Source organism: Colobus angolensis, unplaced genomic scaffold (assembly GCF_000951035.1).
Source record: "Colobus angolensis palliatus isolate OR3802 unplaced genomic scaffold, Cang.pa_1.0 Scaffold70, whole genome shotgun sequence".
Classification (NCBI taxonomy): domain Eukaryota; kingdom Metazoa; phylum Chordata; class Mammalia; order Primates; family Cercopithecidae; genus Colobus; species Colobus angolensis.
In genome coordinates this window covers 6,900,854-6,917,996 of record NW_012120710.1, presented here as the reverse complement: position 1 = coordinate 6,917,996, position 17,143 = coordinate 6,900,854, and the positions used below count along the sequence as shown (strand labels likewise).

The 17,143-nt window shown below is 37.6% G+C and overlaps 1 protein-coding gene across 1 annotated transcript in view; it reads left to right on the top strand.

The window, feature by feature from the left end:
- The window catches only part of CDKL2 (cyclin-dependent kinase-like 2 (CDC2-related kinase)), a 50,772-nt gene extending 35,773 nt beyond the window's left edge, over positions 1 to 14,999 (top strand). The window contains exons 11-14 of the mRNA XM_011927195.1: positions 2,736 to 2,859; positions 3,084 to 3,190; positions 12,787 to 12,875; positions 14,613 to 14,999. Of these exons, the coding sequence (XP_011782585.1) occupies positions 2,736 to 2,859; positions 3,084 to 3,190; positions 12,787 to 12,834 (279 nt within the window). The 3' untranslated portion in view covers positions 12,835 to 12,875; positions 14,613 to 14,999. The remainder of the gene's footprint in view (positions 1 to 2,735; positions 2,860 to 3,083; positions 3,191 to 12,786; positions 12,876 to 14,612) is intronic.
- Positions 15,000 to 17,143: the final 2,144 nt, after the last annotated feature.

Below are 17,143 nucleotides of genomic sequence, written 5' to 3'. Positions count from 1 at the left end.
TGGTCTCGATCTCCTGACCTTGTGATCCGCCCGTCTCGGCCTCCCAAAGTGCTGGGATTACAGGCTTGAGCCACCGCGCCCGGCCTTGGAATGTTTCTCTTTTAAAGTTAGGTGAAACCCTCATCATTCTTCTGCTCAACACACTCCATTAGCTTCTTATCTCTAAGGAAAGGCCAAAGTCCTTACAGGGTCTATAAGTGCCTGCATGATTGACTCCACCCAGCCCTCTATCCCATCCCCACCTACTCTTTCTCCATCAATCTGTTCTACCACGCTGATTTCCTTGTTATTCCTGGAACATGGTCAGACATACTCCCACCTTTGGGCTTTTGCACTTGCTATTTCTTTTGCTTTAGAACATACTTCCCCCAGATAATCCAATGGATTTACTTTTTCTCTTCCTTAGTTCACATGAAACCTTATTGTGAAGTCTTGTAACTCATTATGCCTCCCTTTATGTTCGATGCCTTCTCTTTGCTTATTTTTTTCCATTGCATTTACCTCACATCGTCTATGTACTCTTATTTATATATTGTCTGTCTCCCCCGACTAGAATGTAAGCTTCCAACATATATATATATGTATGTTTTTTCGAGACAATCTCACTGTGTTGCCCAGGCTGGAGTGCAGTGGCATGATCTCGGCTCACTGCAACCTCCGCCTCCCTGATTTGAGCGAGTCTCCTGCCTCAGCCTCCTGAGTAACTGAGATTACAGGCACCTGCCACCACACCCAGCTAATTTTTGTATTTTTAGTAGAGGCGAGGTTTCTCCATGTTGGCCAGGCTGGTCTCAAACTCCTGACCTCGGATGGTCTGCCCACCTTGGCCTCCCAAAGTACTGGGATTACAGATGTGAGCCACCATGCCTGGCCTGAAATTTAAAAATGAGTTCAAACTACCAGGTTAGCATATTCAAACACTGAAAATAAAACACATAATAAGTGTTCATAATAATATATTTATTCACATCTTAGAATGGGGGCATAAAACATGGGAGAGAGGTATTGACCTACAACCTACAAGTTGAAGAAAATCTAGGCTTTTCTCTGCTTGCATTAATTTTCATTAAGGAAAGACTCCACACTGAATGAATGAATGCTTTTCACAACAAAGGGAGGTATGGATGTATTCCCAAAGGAGTATTTGTGTGTGTGTGTGTGTGAGACAAATTTCCCTTCTCTACTTCTCTCACTATCTTCAGAGCTGAAAAATACAGCCTTTTCATCTCTCTCATGATTTGGACATTGTATTTGTTTTTCTTTTAATTATTCTTAGTTTATAATTTCTGTACTTATAATACTTTCTTTTTTGGTTTCTTTGTGGATATTTGTGTTTTAAAATCCTGATTTGCTTTGGAAGATTATTTTATTCAGGAAGGCTTTTCAAAACAGCTGGTTCAATACCATTTTGCCAGAACTGATATTAACCTGCTTTCAAGTATTGCATAATCAATGCTGGCTGATAATTTTAGGTCTGATTTATTCTTCTTTGGAAGAGGTGATTTATTCTTCTTTGGAAGAGGTAATTTATTCTTCTTTGGAAGAGGTAATCAAGAAAGGAGGTGAAGATTAGGAGGGTGAAGACCCAGTGGAGTCTTTCCTTAATGAAAATTAATGCAAGCAGAGCTAAGCCTAGGCTTTCTTCAACTTGTATGTTAAAGATCAGTACCTCTCTCCCATGTTTTATGCCCCCATTCTGATGTGTGAATAAATTATGTGTTTTATTTTCACTCTTTGAATGTGTTAATCTGGTAGTTTAAATTCATTTTTAAATTTTATTTTTTATACTTGCATATAGTTTTCTTGAACTATTTTATTTTAAAGCCAACTTGAACCAATAGCCTTAGTGCTTGTTCTATGAAAAGAGGACGCAGAAACATCCAAAAGAAAGAAACTCAAAAGCTCACTGCAGGACTCGTGAAGAATTTCTGGCAGCCAGAATGGCATAACTCACAGAATATTAAGTTTGAGGCATCAAGGAACCTCAATAACTTAATGTCATTATACATATGCTTGTGTGCATGTGGTTCATTATACATACATATGAATACAGGGTTTCTGTGATTCTCGAATGAAAAATATTGGAAAAGTGTCAAATTTATAAGGATGCAGAATTGAAGTGCTGCTGCTATTCCTCACTATTTTTTCTGACTTTATCAACTGTGAAATAATAGTACTAAGAAAGATTAGGAAAATAATTGAAGTTATAATTCTTTACTTAATAAATTGTATTCCTAGGAGGATAGTATTATATTCTAACTCTGAGGAGCAAGACAAGGACAAATATAGAAAAATGAATAACAAAATTATATTGGGAAAGTGAAAAATAAGCTAGGGGGAGATGTGATATACATGTGAAGATAAACTGTTCAAAATTTATGAAGACAACAGCAACTATTTGCTGAAAAGCCTAGGAAGTGTTGTGAGGCCCCACCTTGCTGGCCTGAAGAACCAGGGCATCAATGCCCATCTTTGAACCTTTTACTACTTGCTGGGACTTACACACTGATAATTGGCAAAGGGAGAAGGAGAAACTCATAGCAATCAAGTTATCTACTGAAGACATTTGAAATAATTGGATGAAATTTTTTTCTATTATTAATGTCCTTCAAATTTTTTGTTATAGACTTTCAATTTCACAAATTTTAGGATATGAACATAGGAGTTACAAAAGAACGAAAGCCTAGCTAACCTTGAAAATAATTCTTTTTTGTTGACTATGTTGATGATATTAGGTCTCTAGTGAAAAAAGCCTCTTTCGGACAAGTAAGAAAAGAAGGGAGTACTCCAGGACAGATGTCCATTTGCCTGAACTAAACTGTAATCATCTCCCTGAACTAAGAGCATTGGAAGGCACAGGTATGTTAATAGTGCCTTTACTTTGTATAGTCTGTTTAGATTATTTAAAATGTATGTTAAATAAACAGAATTTAAAAATAAAAATTCATAGTAACTTTACATATTTAAGTATGTAAATACCTATTATAATAAGTACATACTGAGTAACAAGTAGAGAATGTCAAAAGCTAAAAACTAACAAAATGTCTAATTATTTCACTGTGTTTATGGTCATTTTTATCTAGCTCGAAATTCCAGGCTAACAAAGAAAGAGAGCAAAATTCTTTCAAAATCTCGAATTCCTTCTCTGGCTGCTATTGACCTGCACACCCCCAGTATTACATTACATCAGGTACAGAAATACTCTTTATAGGATGGACAGAACTCGGGTCTCTCTCATACTTACTAGTAAAATATTTTAGGGAGAGTTTGCTCTTAAGAATTGTGCAGGTTTATTGGTGGGATCTATAACATTTCGCTTGCTAAAGTTTGTTTGATTCATCGCACTTAGTACCTTTATTACACATATATTTACATAAATGTTTCCTAACTTGCCATAATACTACTTTTTTTTTTTTAGAGACATAGTCGTGTTCTGGTGCCCAGGCTGGAGTGCAGTAATGTCATCCTAGCTCACTGCAGTCTCAAACTCTTGAGCTTAAGCAATCCAACTACCTCAGCCTCCCAAATAGCTGAGATTACAGGCATGCACCACCATATCCAACTAATTTTTAAATTTTTTTGTAGAGATGAGGCTTTGCTATGTTGCCTGGGCTGGTCTCAAAACTCCTGGCCTCAAGTGATCCTCCTGCTTTAGCCTCCCAAAGTGTTAGAATTACAGACATGAGCTATGGCTACTGGCCAGTAATCCATTTTTTATAGATTAAAAATGTGTGTGTCTGGGTATGCAGCCTAGCTACAGTTTTTGTTAACTACTGGGTTTATTTATTTATTTTATAGTTCATAGTATTTCACTACATTAACTCCAAAGTTATAAACAGCCTACCTTTCAAAGAGAGAAACTCTGGAATTGTTTTTATTCTTTCAAAATAGATGATCTGTTTGACATATTTTCCCCAACACAATCCATTTTATCCATGTTAAAGATTTGCTATTCCATATAGTCATTTTTTTCTATCATTGCTCTTAACTTTTCAGAATATATGTGTTTCTATTACTTTTATATCAACAGCCATATCAGTCATTTTTACACTGAAAAATTTGGCAAACTTAAATCTCCTGAGCGAACCATAACTAGCTACAAACTTTGGCTATGGACATTGTACTTTCCTTTTACTGCTTCAGACAGATTTTTCACCTTTGCTTGAAGCTAGACAACTTTTGTTTTAGAATTATTTCTCCATCCTCATTATTAACACATTTCCATTTCATAGAGAGTTCCTGTATGTTGTTCCTTATCCATGGTGATGCTTTTTCCACTGTTAACTCTTTCTTTTATTTTTATTTTTTGAGACAGAGTCTCACTTTTCACCCAGGATGGAGTGCAGTGGTGTAATCTCAGCTCACTGCAACCTTTGCCTCCCAGGTTCAAGTGATTCTTGTGCCTCAGCCTCCTGAGCAGCTGGGATTACAGGTGCGCACCACCACACCTGGCTAATTTTTGTATTTTTAGTAGAGGCAGGGTTTCACCATGTTGGCCAGGCTGGTCTTGAACTCCTGACCTCAAGTGATCCGCCTGCCTCAGCCTCCCAAAGTGCTGGGATTATAGGTGTGAGGCATTGCCCCCGGCCTCAGTGTTCACTCTTTAATAGTTCTGTAGAGCTCTACAAAGGAGTAGTGTCACTGAGGATAACAAATTGTCTAGAGATGCTGAGGAAAGGATTTATTGCCGTGATTGCTTTGCCTTATCTCTTGCCAACAATTTCTATAGCACCATTTAATTAAAACTGAACAAATTCCTGTCACATGAAGATTAATCACTGTCACAGATTCCACATTTAGGAACCATAGAGTAACAATACATTTCTTATATACTTCTTTACTTCTTCTTTTTTGACACAGAATTTTGCTGTGTCATCCAGGCTGGAGTGCAGTGGCACCATCATGGCTTACTGCAGCCTTAATCCCCTGAGTTTAAGTGATCTTCCCATCTCAGCTTCCTGAGTAGCTGGGACTACAGGCATGCACTAACACACCTGGCTATGAGCCACTGTACCTGGCCTCTTTTTTTTTTCTTTGGACACGTAGTCTTGCTATGTTGCCCAGGCTGTAGTGTAGTGGCATGTTCATAGCTCCCGGCAGCCTTGAACCCTTGGGCTTAAGCCATCTTTCCACCTCGGTCTCCCAAGGAGCTGGGACTACAGGTGCAGGCCACCACTCCCAGCTAATACAATTTTTTTTTAGAGGTGGAGTCTATTTATCTATTTATCCATTTTCCAGCTGAGGGACAGTTGAGTTGTTTGCAGTTTTTGACAATTAAATGTAAAGTGTTATAAACATTTGTAAATGTGTTTTTTGTGTGTGAATATATAGTTTCACATTTAGTTGGTAAATACCTGAAAATGGATTTGCTGGATCATTTGGTAAGTATATATTTAACTTTATAAGAAACTCAAATTTTTCCAAAATGACTACACCATTTTGTATTTCAACCAGCAATGCATAATAATTTCAGTTGTGCCTTATCCTCACTAATACTTGGTATTGTCAGTTTAATTTTAGCCATTCTAATAGGTGTGAAGTGGCATCTCATTGTGGTTTTAATCTGTATTTGACAAAGATGTTGAGAATCTTTTCATGTGCTTATTTGTACATGAAAGAACTGTATATCTTCTTTGATGAAATATCTGCTCAAATCTTTTGCCCATTTTTAATGGTTGGTTGTTTTCACATTGTTGAGTCATTATTTATTTTGATGTTCAAACTAGTCCAGTTTTTCTAGTGGGACCCCCTTCAAGGTAGCTTCTGTCTCCTTTTGATATGTCCTCATTATTCTTTGAGGAATTCCTTGCTATCTGGTGCAACAGATAATGCAGATTGATTTGTACCAACCAGGAATCAGCCATTTCTCTAAGGATCCCTAGTTTCCTTTAGTAGAAAATTATATTTAGAAATTAAGATCTGGGCTCTAGGTGTGTTCATTGATTTGGGGGGAGTCATTGTTCCAAGGCCCTCTTAGTGGACAGAGCTAGGTACATAGACATATGTACATACATACACATTTACTATGAGTTTATTTCTATTTCTACCTATGGTTACTGAAATCTACAAAGATACCCCTAATTGTAATCCAACACCTAGAGTTTGGTCTAGTTTACTATTCTCTTCTTTGACAGTGAGAAATTTAGCTGTATGTTATTCCATATATAATTTAATATATGTACTTATTTGATTAATTATTTTATATATATGTAACCTCCTATTACTGCTACTATGATTTCCCTTTGTTGGAAAAGGTATATTTGTCATGTTTTAACATTGAGGTTTTGTTAGCTGCATAAAACAAGTTGAGCAGTGTCTCTCTTTATTTCCTGAAAAGGTTTAATAAGTTGGTGTTATTTGTTCCTTAAATGATTAATAGAATTCTCTGGTGAAGCCATCTGTCCCAAAAGCTTTATTTTGGGGAAAGTTTTGGATAATTTTTTTTTTTTTGAGATGGAGTTTGGCTCTTGTTGCCTAGGCTGGAGTGCAATGGTGCAATCTTGGCTCATGGCAACCTCCGTCTCCTGGGTTCAAGCAATTCTCCTGCCTCAGCCTCCCGAGTAGCTGGGATTACAGGCAAGTGCCACCACGCCCGGCTTATTTTGTATTTTTAGTAGAGAAGGGGTTTCTCCATGTTGGTCAGGCTGGTCTCGAACTCCCGACCTCAGGGAATCTGCCCGCCTTGGCCTCCCAAGGTGCTGGGATTACAGATGTGAGCCACCGTGCCCAGCCTGATTTCAATTTCTTTAAAAGATACAGTGCTATTCAAATTTTCTGTTTCTTCTTGTGTCTCTTTTGGTAGGTTGTATTTTTTAATCCTTTTGTTCGTGTCATACAATTTTTAAAATTTGTTGGCATGACATTGTTCGTAGTATTCTCTTATTGTCCTTTTGTTTTGTTTTTGTTTTTGAGATGGAATCTTGCTGTGTCACCCAGGCTGGAGTACAGTGGCACAATCTCAAGTCACTGCAACCCCTGCCTCCTAGGATTAAGCGGTTCTCCTGCCTCAGCCTCCCGAGTTAACTGGGATCACAGGCATGAGCCACTACACTCAGCTCATTTTTGTATTTTTAGTAGAAACGGGGTTTCACCATGTTGGCCAGGCTGGTCTCAAACTTCTAACTTCCAGTGATACATCCACCTCAGCCTCCCAAAGTGCTGGGATTACAGGCGTGCGCAATTGCACCTAACCTCTTATTGTCCTTTTAATATCTGTAAGGACTGTGATGATTATTCCTTATTTATTTTTACTTTATTATGTTCACTTTCTTTTTCTTGATCAGTATAGTTAGGAGTTTGTCAATTTTGTTGTGTTTTTCAACAAAATCAAGCCTTTGGCATTGTTAATTTCCTCTGTTATCTGTCGGTTCCCTATTTTTATGGATGTCTCCTCTTAGTTTTTCCCTTTTACTTACTTTGGGTTTATTCTGCTCAATTTTTCTAGGTTCTTAAGGAAACCCATCACTTGGTCACTTAGATTTTTTTTTTTTTGGTAATGTAAGCATGTAAAGCTACACATTTTCCTCTAAGCACTGTTTTACCTTCAACCCACAGCTTTTGATACGTTGTATTTTCGTTTCTATGCTTATTGAAATCTACAAAGATTCCTTTAATTCGAATCCAACATCACAGAATTTGGTCTAGTTTACTGTCCTCTTCTTTGAGAGTGAGAAAATTAGCTGTATGTTATTCTATGTATAATTTAATATATTTACTTATTTGATTAATTATTTTGTATATATCTAACTTCCTATTACTGCTACTATAATTTCCTTTTTTTAAAAAAAGATATCTTTGTCATGTTTTAATATTAAGGTTAGTCCAGGCTGGGTGCAGTGGCTCATGCCTGTAATCCCAGCACTTTGGGAGACTGAGGCGAGCGAATCACGAGGTCAGGATATCAAGACCATCCTGGCTAACATGGTGAAACCCCCGTCTCTACTAAAAATACAAAAGAATTAGCCAGGCATGGTGGCGGGCGCCTGTAGTACTAGCTACTTGGGAGGCTGAGGCAGGAGAATGATGTGAACCTGGGAGGTGGAGCTTTCAGTGAGCCAAGATCGCCACTGCACTCCAGCCTGGGGGACAGAGCTAGACTCCGTCTCAAAACAAACAAACAAAAAAAAGTTAGTCCATACATTTTCTAATTTCCCTTGTAATTTCTTCTCTGACCTATGAGTTATTCAGAAATGTTGTTTAACAGCCAGGTATTTAAGGTTTCCCTAGATGTCTTCTTACTGATTAATTTGTAATTTAATTCCATTGTGGTCAGAGAATACACTCAGTGTGATTTTGATTTTTTTAGACTCAATGAGACATGTTTTATGGTCTACGGTCTATCTTGGTGATTGGCTTTGTTCCCTTGAAAAAACGTATATTCTTTGTTGTTGGATTAATTGTTCTATAAATGTGAAACTAGATCAAGGTGGTTAATAGTACAGTATTCTTTAGATCATCTATGCTCTTAATTTTTTTTTGTTTAGGTCTATCAGTTCTTGAAAGAGTGCTGTTAAAATCTTTTATTATGTTATAGAATTGCCTATTTATCTCTTGTGTCGTTTAATTTAATTTAATTTAATTTATTTATTTCAAGACAGAGTCTTGCTTTGTTGCTCAGGCTGGTCTTGACCTCCTGAACTCAAGTGATCCACCTGCCTCGGCCTCCCAGAGTGCTGGGATTACAGGCATGAGCCACCATACCTGGCCTATATCTATTTATTTTTGCTTCACGTATTTTGTTATTTTATTATTATTTTTTTAGAAATGATGTCTCGGCCGGGCGCGGTGGCTCAAGCCTGTAATCCCAGCACTTTGGGAGGCCGAGACGGTGGATCACTAGGTCAGGAGATCGAGACCATCCTGGCTAACATGGTGAAACCCCATCTCTACTAAAAAAATACAAAAAACTAGCCGGGCGTGGTGGCAGGCGCCTGTAGTCCCAGCTACTCGGGAGGCTGAGGCGAGAGAATGGCGTAAACCCGGGAGGCGGAGCTTGCAGTGAGCTGAGATCCGGCCACTGCACTCCAGCCTGGGTGACAGAGCGACACTCCGTCTCAAAAAAAAAAAAAAAGAAAAAAAAAAAAGAAATGATGTCTCACTCTGTTGCCCAGGCTGGAGTGCAGTGGTACGATCATAGCTCACTGCAACCTTGAATTCCTAGGCTCAAGTGATCTTCCCCCATCAACCTCCTGAGTAACTAAGACTATAGGCACAGCTCACCACACCCAGCTAATTTTTTTCTTTTTTGTTCTGAGAGATGGGGTCTTGCTCTGTTGTTTTGGCTGGCCTTGCTGTGTTGTTCAAACTCCTGACCTCCTCCTGAGCCTCCTGAGTAGCTGGGATTACAGGAGTGAGCCACCACGCCTGGCTGCTTTATGTATTTTAAATCTCTGTTATTAGGTATTTGCACATAATTGTTTTGTCTTTCTGATACATTGTCCCTTTTCTCATTATGAAATGCCTCTCTTTATCTCTGGTAGTGGCCTGTGCTTTGAAGTCTGTTTTATCTGATATTAAAATAGCCATTCCAAACTTCTTATACGTATGTTTGCATAGTAAATCTTGTTGATTTCATTTACTTTCACCCTATCTGGTTTTTATATTTATATTTAAAGTGTTTCTTTCACGGACAGCATATAAGTAGGATCTTTCCTTTGTATACATTGTGTCAGTCTTTGCCTTTTAATTGGAATGTGTATTCATTTATTATTTCTGCTACCTTAGAGATATGGTAGTCCCCCCTTATCTATAGTTTTGCTTTCTGCGTTTTCAGTTACCTATGGTCAACTGTGGTCTGAAAATGTTAGTGGAAAGTTCCAGAAATAAACTGCTCTTAAGTTTTAAATTGCACACCATTTTGAATAGCCTGATGAAATCTCGAGCTGTCCGGCTCTGTTCTGTTTGGGACATGAATCGTCCCGTTATCCCGTGTATCCATGCTGTATATATATGCTACCTACCCTTTTATTGCTTAGTAGCTGTCTAGGCTTTCAGATAAAAAAAATACAATACTATATATTTAGGGCTTGGTACTATCTGAGATTTCAGGCATCTGCTGGGGGCCTTGGAACATATCCCTCATGGATGGGGGGGACTACTTAACACACTAAATTAATATCCATTTATTATCTCAGTTTCTGAGTCAGAAGCTTGGGCACAGCTGCTTCTCTGCATGAGTCTCACAGGTGGAAATCAAGGTGTCTGCAGGGCTGCATTATTTTCTGGAGGCATGAGGGGAGAAACCATTTCCAGGCTCACTTAGGTTGTTGGGCTAATTTAGTTCCGTATGGTTGTAGGGCAGAAGTCCTTATTTCCTTGTTGGCTAACAGCTGGGGGTTGTTCTCAGCTTCTAGATGCCACCCGCATTCCTTGGCTCATGGCCCACTTCCTCTGCCTTCAAAACCAGCAACAGTGGTCAAATCTCTCTTACACTTGAATCTCTCTGACCACTCCTTCTGCCTCATCTCTGACTCACTCTGATGCTAAGAGCTCACATGATTACACTGGGCCCACGAAGATAATCTATCCTAATTAGTAACATTTAACAGCTAATTAGTAACAACAGCTAATTAGTAATATTTATTCCATGTACAAAGTCCCTTCATATCAGTACTGAAATTAGTTTGATTAACTAGCTAGGGATAGGAATCTTAAGGGCATAGCTTTACAATCCTGCTGACCACAGAATGTTTAGACCATTAACATTTAATGTGATAATTGATGTTTTTGGATTTAGTCCTATCTTTTTATTATTTGTTTTCTGTTTGCTCCTGTTTTTCCTTTCCAGTTTTCTTTTGTTTTTGAATAGTTTTAGTATTTTTTCAGCAATATCTTTTTATATATTTTTTTAGTGATTGCTCGAGGAATTACAATATACATCGCTAATTTTTCATAGTCTACATTGTACCCTTTGAAATAAAAAGTAGGAACTGCCCATCCATTTCTCCATCATCCAGGAAAGATGTTGGTTCTGAGGCTGACATACCTATAAAGGACGGTAACTACCATGGCTTCCAGCGCTTTGGCAAAACCTCAGCTGTGTGATCTTCTGGCCAAATGTCTGTGATTTCATATTGTTGGAACCTTTATTGTATCCCTGGGGGTTGCAGCTATCTGTAAGATTGCTGTGGCTGAAGCAAGAAAGAAGACACATGCAGATTTCTACAGAAATTATGATTCCGTGAAAGATGTGGAGGAGATGGGGAAGGCTGGTATCTTTCAGAATACAAAGTGATTTTGGAATGCAAAGGATTTCTTTGGGTTGAATTACCTAGAAGTTTGTCACTTACCTGTGTTCCTGAACTATGAAACATGAATATGTGGTCTAAGAAATAATTTCTCTTGATAAATAATTAACAACAAAAGAAGTAGGAACCTTGCAAACGTATTCCCCTCTCCCCAGTTTGCACTTTATGTTAGAACTTCGTATGTACTACATTTATATGTCTTCAGAACCCCAAATACATTATATGTTTTATTTTAAACAGTCATAAATATTTTTAACAATTTATGAGAAAAAAGTTGTCTTTTATATTTACCTAGCTCTTTACCGTTTCTGTTGGTCTCTCTTTTTCCCTAGATTCCAATTGTCCTCTGGTATTATTTTCCTTCAGCCTGAAAAACTTCTGTTAGCATTTCTTGCAGAGCAGGTCAGGTCAGATGGTGACAAATGTTCTTAGTTTTTCTTCATTTGAGAATGACTTTATTTTACTTTAATTCTTGAATTGTATTTTATTGGATATGGAATTTGGGTTAACATGTTTGTTTTGTTTTGTTTTGTTTTCCTCCCAGCACGATAAAGATGTGATTCTTCTGTCTTATGATCTCTGTAATTTCTGGTGGGAAATTCTCAGGCATTTGAATTGTTTCCCTATACGTAATGTTTCATTTTCCTCTAGTTGCTTTCAAGATTTAATTTTAATCTTTTCTTTTCATTAGCTTAAATATGACGTATCTAGACATAGTTTTCTTTGAGTTTATCCTATTTGGGGTTTGACAGCCTTTTTGAATCTGTAAACTTACATATTTTACCAGATTTGGGAAGTTGTTGGTCATTGTTTTTTGAAATATTTTTTTTTCTGCCATAATCTCTCACCTCTCCTTCTGAGAGTCTAATGAAATGTATGGTGGACCATTTAGTATTTTCTCATAGGTTCTCGAGACTCTGTTCACTTTTTCCTAAACTTTTTTCTTTCTATTCTTCAGTTTGGGCCATTTCTATACATCTATCCTCAAGTTCTCTGACTTTTTACTTTATCATCTTCATTCTGCTATTAAGCCCATCCAGTGAGATTTTAAAATTTCAGATACTGTACTTTTTAGTCCTAAAATATACATTTGACTCCCTTTTATAGTGTCTATTTCTCTGCTAGGAATTCCTATCCCTTCATCCATTTCAAGTATGTTTTCCTTTACTTCATGTAGCAGAGTTATAAGGGCTGCTTCAAAGTCTTTATATGATGGTTCCAACAGGTTTTTGTTCTTGTATTTTTGTAACAAGTAGAGATGGGATGTAGTGGGCTTACACTGCCATAGCAGATCAGAATTATCTTTTAACATGTGCATAAACTAAAATCAAAGAATAACATCCACTCAACAGTAATGTTTGGTACTAAAAAAAAGGAAAAGAATAATGTCCCCTTACTTCGTTCTTTTCCATGTAGGCAACTTGAGCTATAAATAGTTAATTCTAAACATCTAATATTTGAACACATAGAATTGAAATTTTGGGGAAGTGGAACTTTTGCAATTACTGTGAACCTATGATGCTCTGTTATTAATTTACAGGTATCAAGACCTCCCCTGTCAGATGATTCAGGGGCTGATTTGCCTTAAGTGGAACCCCAGCACTGAGAACCGTTTTGGTTCTGAACTGGGTAGGTGTGATTTCCCATACTTAAAGCCGTGCAGCCTTTTCACGGGTACTATTTTGTGGCTTGCCGAAGACCAGTTTTTCAGCTGAAACCTCCAGTGATTGATTCCATGAGAACTTCTGATACAGAAAGAGTTGTGCCACTTAGAAAACCAGAGGTAGTATTTATCTCTGAGATGAAATCCCTTTTCATAGAGCATATATCTCTTGCTCTTAAACTAATCTCCTGCATTTTATTGGATATAGTAATGTGAATTTTGGGTGACAAGTGCTCAAGAAAGATATATACCTATCTCCCTTATCAGTCATTTGCCCTTGTGGGCCTGTAAAGCAAGATTGATTGATTATAGTCATGCCTCACTTAATGTTCTGAAAGATGCATCCTTAGGTGATTTCATTGTTATGCTAACATCATAGTCTACTTACACAAAGCTAGATGATATAACCTACTATACTCCTAGGCTATATGGTACAGCCTATTGTTCCTTGGCTACAAACCTGTATAGCATGTTACTGTGCTGAATACTGTAAGCAATTGTAACACAATGGTAAGTATTCATATATCAAAACATAGAAAAGGTAATGCATTGCACTATGATGTTATCGTGTCTATGATGTCACTAGGCAATAAGAATTTTCAGCTTCATGATAATCTATGGGACTACCATTGTATATGCAGCCCATTGTTGACCTAAATATTGTTATGTAGTGCATGACTATACTTGGCAATATTTTTCCCAATAAAGAGAGATCAGTGCTATACCAAATTATTGACTTCCTTTTAAATATAACTTTTTTAGTGTTAAAAAACCAAAACAAAACTCAGACTTTTTTTTTTTTTGAGATGGGATCATACTGTGTTGTCCAGGCTGGAGTTCAGTGGCGAGATCTCGGCTCACTGCAATCTCTGCCAACTAGGCTGAAGTGATCCTCCCACTCCAACCTCCTGAGTAGCTGGGACCACAGGTGTGTGCCACAAAGCCCGCCTAATTTTTTGTATTTTTGGTAGAGACAGGGTTTCACCATGTTGCCCAGGGTGGCCTCGAACTCCTGAGCTCAAGTGATCTGCCCACCTTGGCTTCCCTAAGTGCTGGAATTAGAGGTGTGAGCCACCGTGTCTGGCCAATCAGACCATTTTGAGTGATAATTTATTTGCTCAAGCAAGTCATTCAATGTTTAATATCTCATTAACTATATAAAATATTATGATGATAAATTCCCACATTCTCGTAACTTTTTTTTTTTTTGAGACGGTGTCTTGCTCTGTCACCCAGGCTGGAGTGCAATGGCGCGATCTCCGCTCACTGCAACCTCCACCTTCCGGTTCAAGCGATTCTCCTGCCTCAGCCTCCTGAGTAGCTGGGATTACAAGCATGGGCCACCATGCCCGGCTAATTTTCTTGCATTTTTAGTAGAGACGGGGTTTCTCCATGTTGGTCAGGCTGCTTGAACTCCCAACCTCAGGTGATCTGCCCGCCTTGGCCTCCCAAAGTGTTGGGATTACAGGCGTGAGCCACCGCGCCTGGTCATACACATGATAGTTTTGATTGGTAATTATTCTAAAGATTGTCTTAAAAATTAGCTGTTGACACATCTAATTGAAATCTAAGGTTTTCTTAAACTACATAGTACCCACCAATATTATCAATATATGCAATGTGAGAAAGCAAGTGAGATAGAAATTAATTTTTAGAAAGATTTTATGTAAAATAGTTGATGGTATATCCTCCTGTGCTTTTAGATGCGGCTCTTGCACTTGAGATGATATCTTCTTGCAGCAACAGTGCTGATATCCCAAGAGGAGAGATTCATGGTTTTGATCATTTCCTTCTGAACTGCCTGCATTTTCTAAGGAAGGCCTTCTAGAAGAAGGAAAGACAAAGACTTCCAAATGTTTCAAAGGAAGATTGAACAAATGGCCCTCCTCAAATGTTATCCCATTACCTTTCACGTCCACCGATGCTATTTCAAGATATATCCAGTGGAAGAACAGTGATATGGTTCTTGTTACATGAATGTGTATTTACTATTAGGAGATTGTATATTTTAAGTTACCCATGATTAAAAGTGAGTTAAAAAGGGGGACAGAGAGAAATATTATAAATGGCCATGTTACTCATGCATTGAACTTTGTGTGTTTTCTGTATAAATGTGTACATTTATTTAGGAGTGGGTTTGGTGGGGGTAGGTGATAATAATGAGGATCAGTTGAAGAAAATTGAAGAAACTAGGATCAGTAAGAGAAACTGTTTGCTTTGCCCGAATTTAACTATGAAAACACACTTAAAAATCTTACATGTTTCTAGATATTAAGGGAATATGTAACTCCTGTCCATGGGTAGACATGTATCTTTGGTTTCTGTACTTATTGTTGATGTTCTATCAGTATATTATGAGACTCTGGCCTCTCTGCTGATCTTCTAAGAACCACACTAATGCAAGCTTGACAGAGAAACCTCTTTCAAATGACTTACTACAACTCTGGCATTGGTTAGTTCTCTGTATTGTAAGATTCTGGTGCTAATGTTCCATACGGAATTGATCAGGACTGATTACTCTTCTGTGAACCAATTGCTATTGAACCACCCAGCTGAAGAGGCTTTGGGGAGAGAATGTTCATGATTATGGACTCCACTTTTGTCCCCTAGTAGTTTAAGGGTGATGCTAGAATCCAGAGAAGTTCCTGTCTCCTTGTGACCTCAAACACTTAGGCCTTCTCAAAAACTTTCCGCCAAGGTGCAGAATCATTTACCTACATTCCACACATCTTTTCCAATGCATGGATCCAGAACTTTTTAGGTGGGAGGAATAAACCAAGTTGGCTACAGGTTCTTGATTTCTGGGTTTCTAGCCATGCTCTGCTTTATCATTTTAGAGAATGGTTGTTTAAGGAATCAGAATTTGTGTGAGTTTTTTTTTGCCTTAACCAGTTAATAGTGTGTTGCTTTTTTTCCAAAGCCATTGACTAGAACTTAGCTGAAGAATTTAACTAGGACTTTTCTTTTTCACTCTGAGGGGCTTAATATTGAAATTCTGACCTTGGATATTTAAGCTTCAAAAGAGTAGGACATTCAAGAGGAGGCAAATAAGGGGTTTCAGTGTACAAGTCTATTTGGTGGTTAAATTAAAATTTGGTCTTGATTTAAAAGCTCTACTTTTAATCTGTGACCAGGTGTTTGACTATATTAGTATGGCTAACATGCTGAAAAAACTAGGGTATCAGCATTAATAGGCTTCATATTAAAATGTTACTATTTTATTTTTACTTTGAAAAACACTGCCAGTAGATTCTGCAGCATGGTAAGCAGGTAATACTTAAAGCCAAATGGCGCTTCGGCTTATTTCAATACTATTTTTATGTAAAGATCAGTGTGAACATATCAGCTCAATGGTTGAGGTTCTAGAATCAATTACCTTACAGTTTTTATACTAGCTTTTGATATCTTTTGCCTATTAAAATACCTTGTGAACTTTAGGATTAAGGAACTAAAAATTATTTACTGTAAGTTCAAGTTACGACTTGAGAATCGTATCTAATTAGAACTGTGGCAGAACTACTAGAAAAAGAAGATTCTGCAAATTGGTTTCAGTGATTCTTGATGTAATCATAATCATCAACAGTAATAGATATTGAACCAAAGTGATCCTTTTTTTAAGTTTAAGGTTATTTAGTTTCTCTTGCAAGGATATGATTTAGTCACACACTATAGGGAATATGTGTATGTACTGTTGGGGAACAGTGGGCTTGCTGTGTGTATGTATGTTTTAAAATTAATAAATATTATCTTACTGGGCTCCATAGATGGTTTTAGTTTAGATTAATTAAGAGGCTATAAATAATACATACACTACTGTATGATATTTAACAAATAAGTTTGAAATCTGTTAATTCTTCTTGAAAACTTTGGATGTAGGGGTGACAAGCTAATTTTCTTGTATAGCTGGTGATATAAGCAGCATGGTCATAAAACAACATTTCTTGTAAAGACTAACTGGTAAAAGTTGTGACAGAACCTGGTTTTCCTGACCGAGAATCCCTTGCTTGCTTAGAATATCTGACTTCCCATTGAAATGGAACATAGAAAATGTGTTTTCTTATGTGACTCTCATTATTGGTTCCTTTATCTTAGTTGTGCTAAAATATAAGGCTGGACTTGTAATATACTATGTATCAGACTAGATTGAAAAATGTGATCGATTTGTTTTCTAGGCCCTCCTCTATATAACTGAACCACGGTCAGGGGATTAGAGAAGAAACAGAGCACTGCTCCT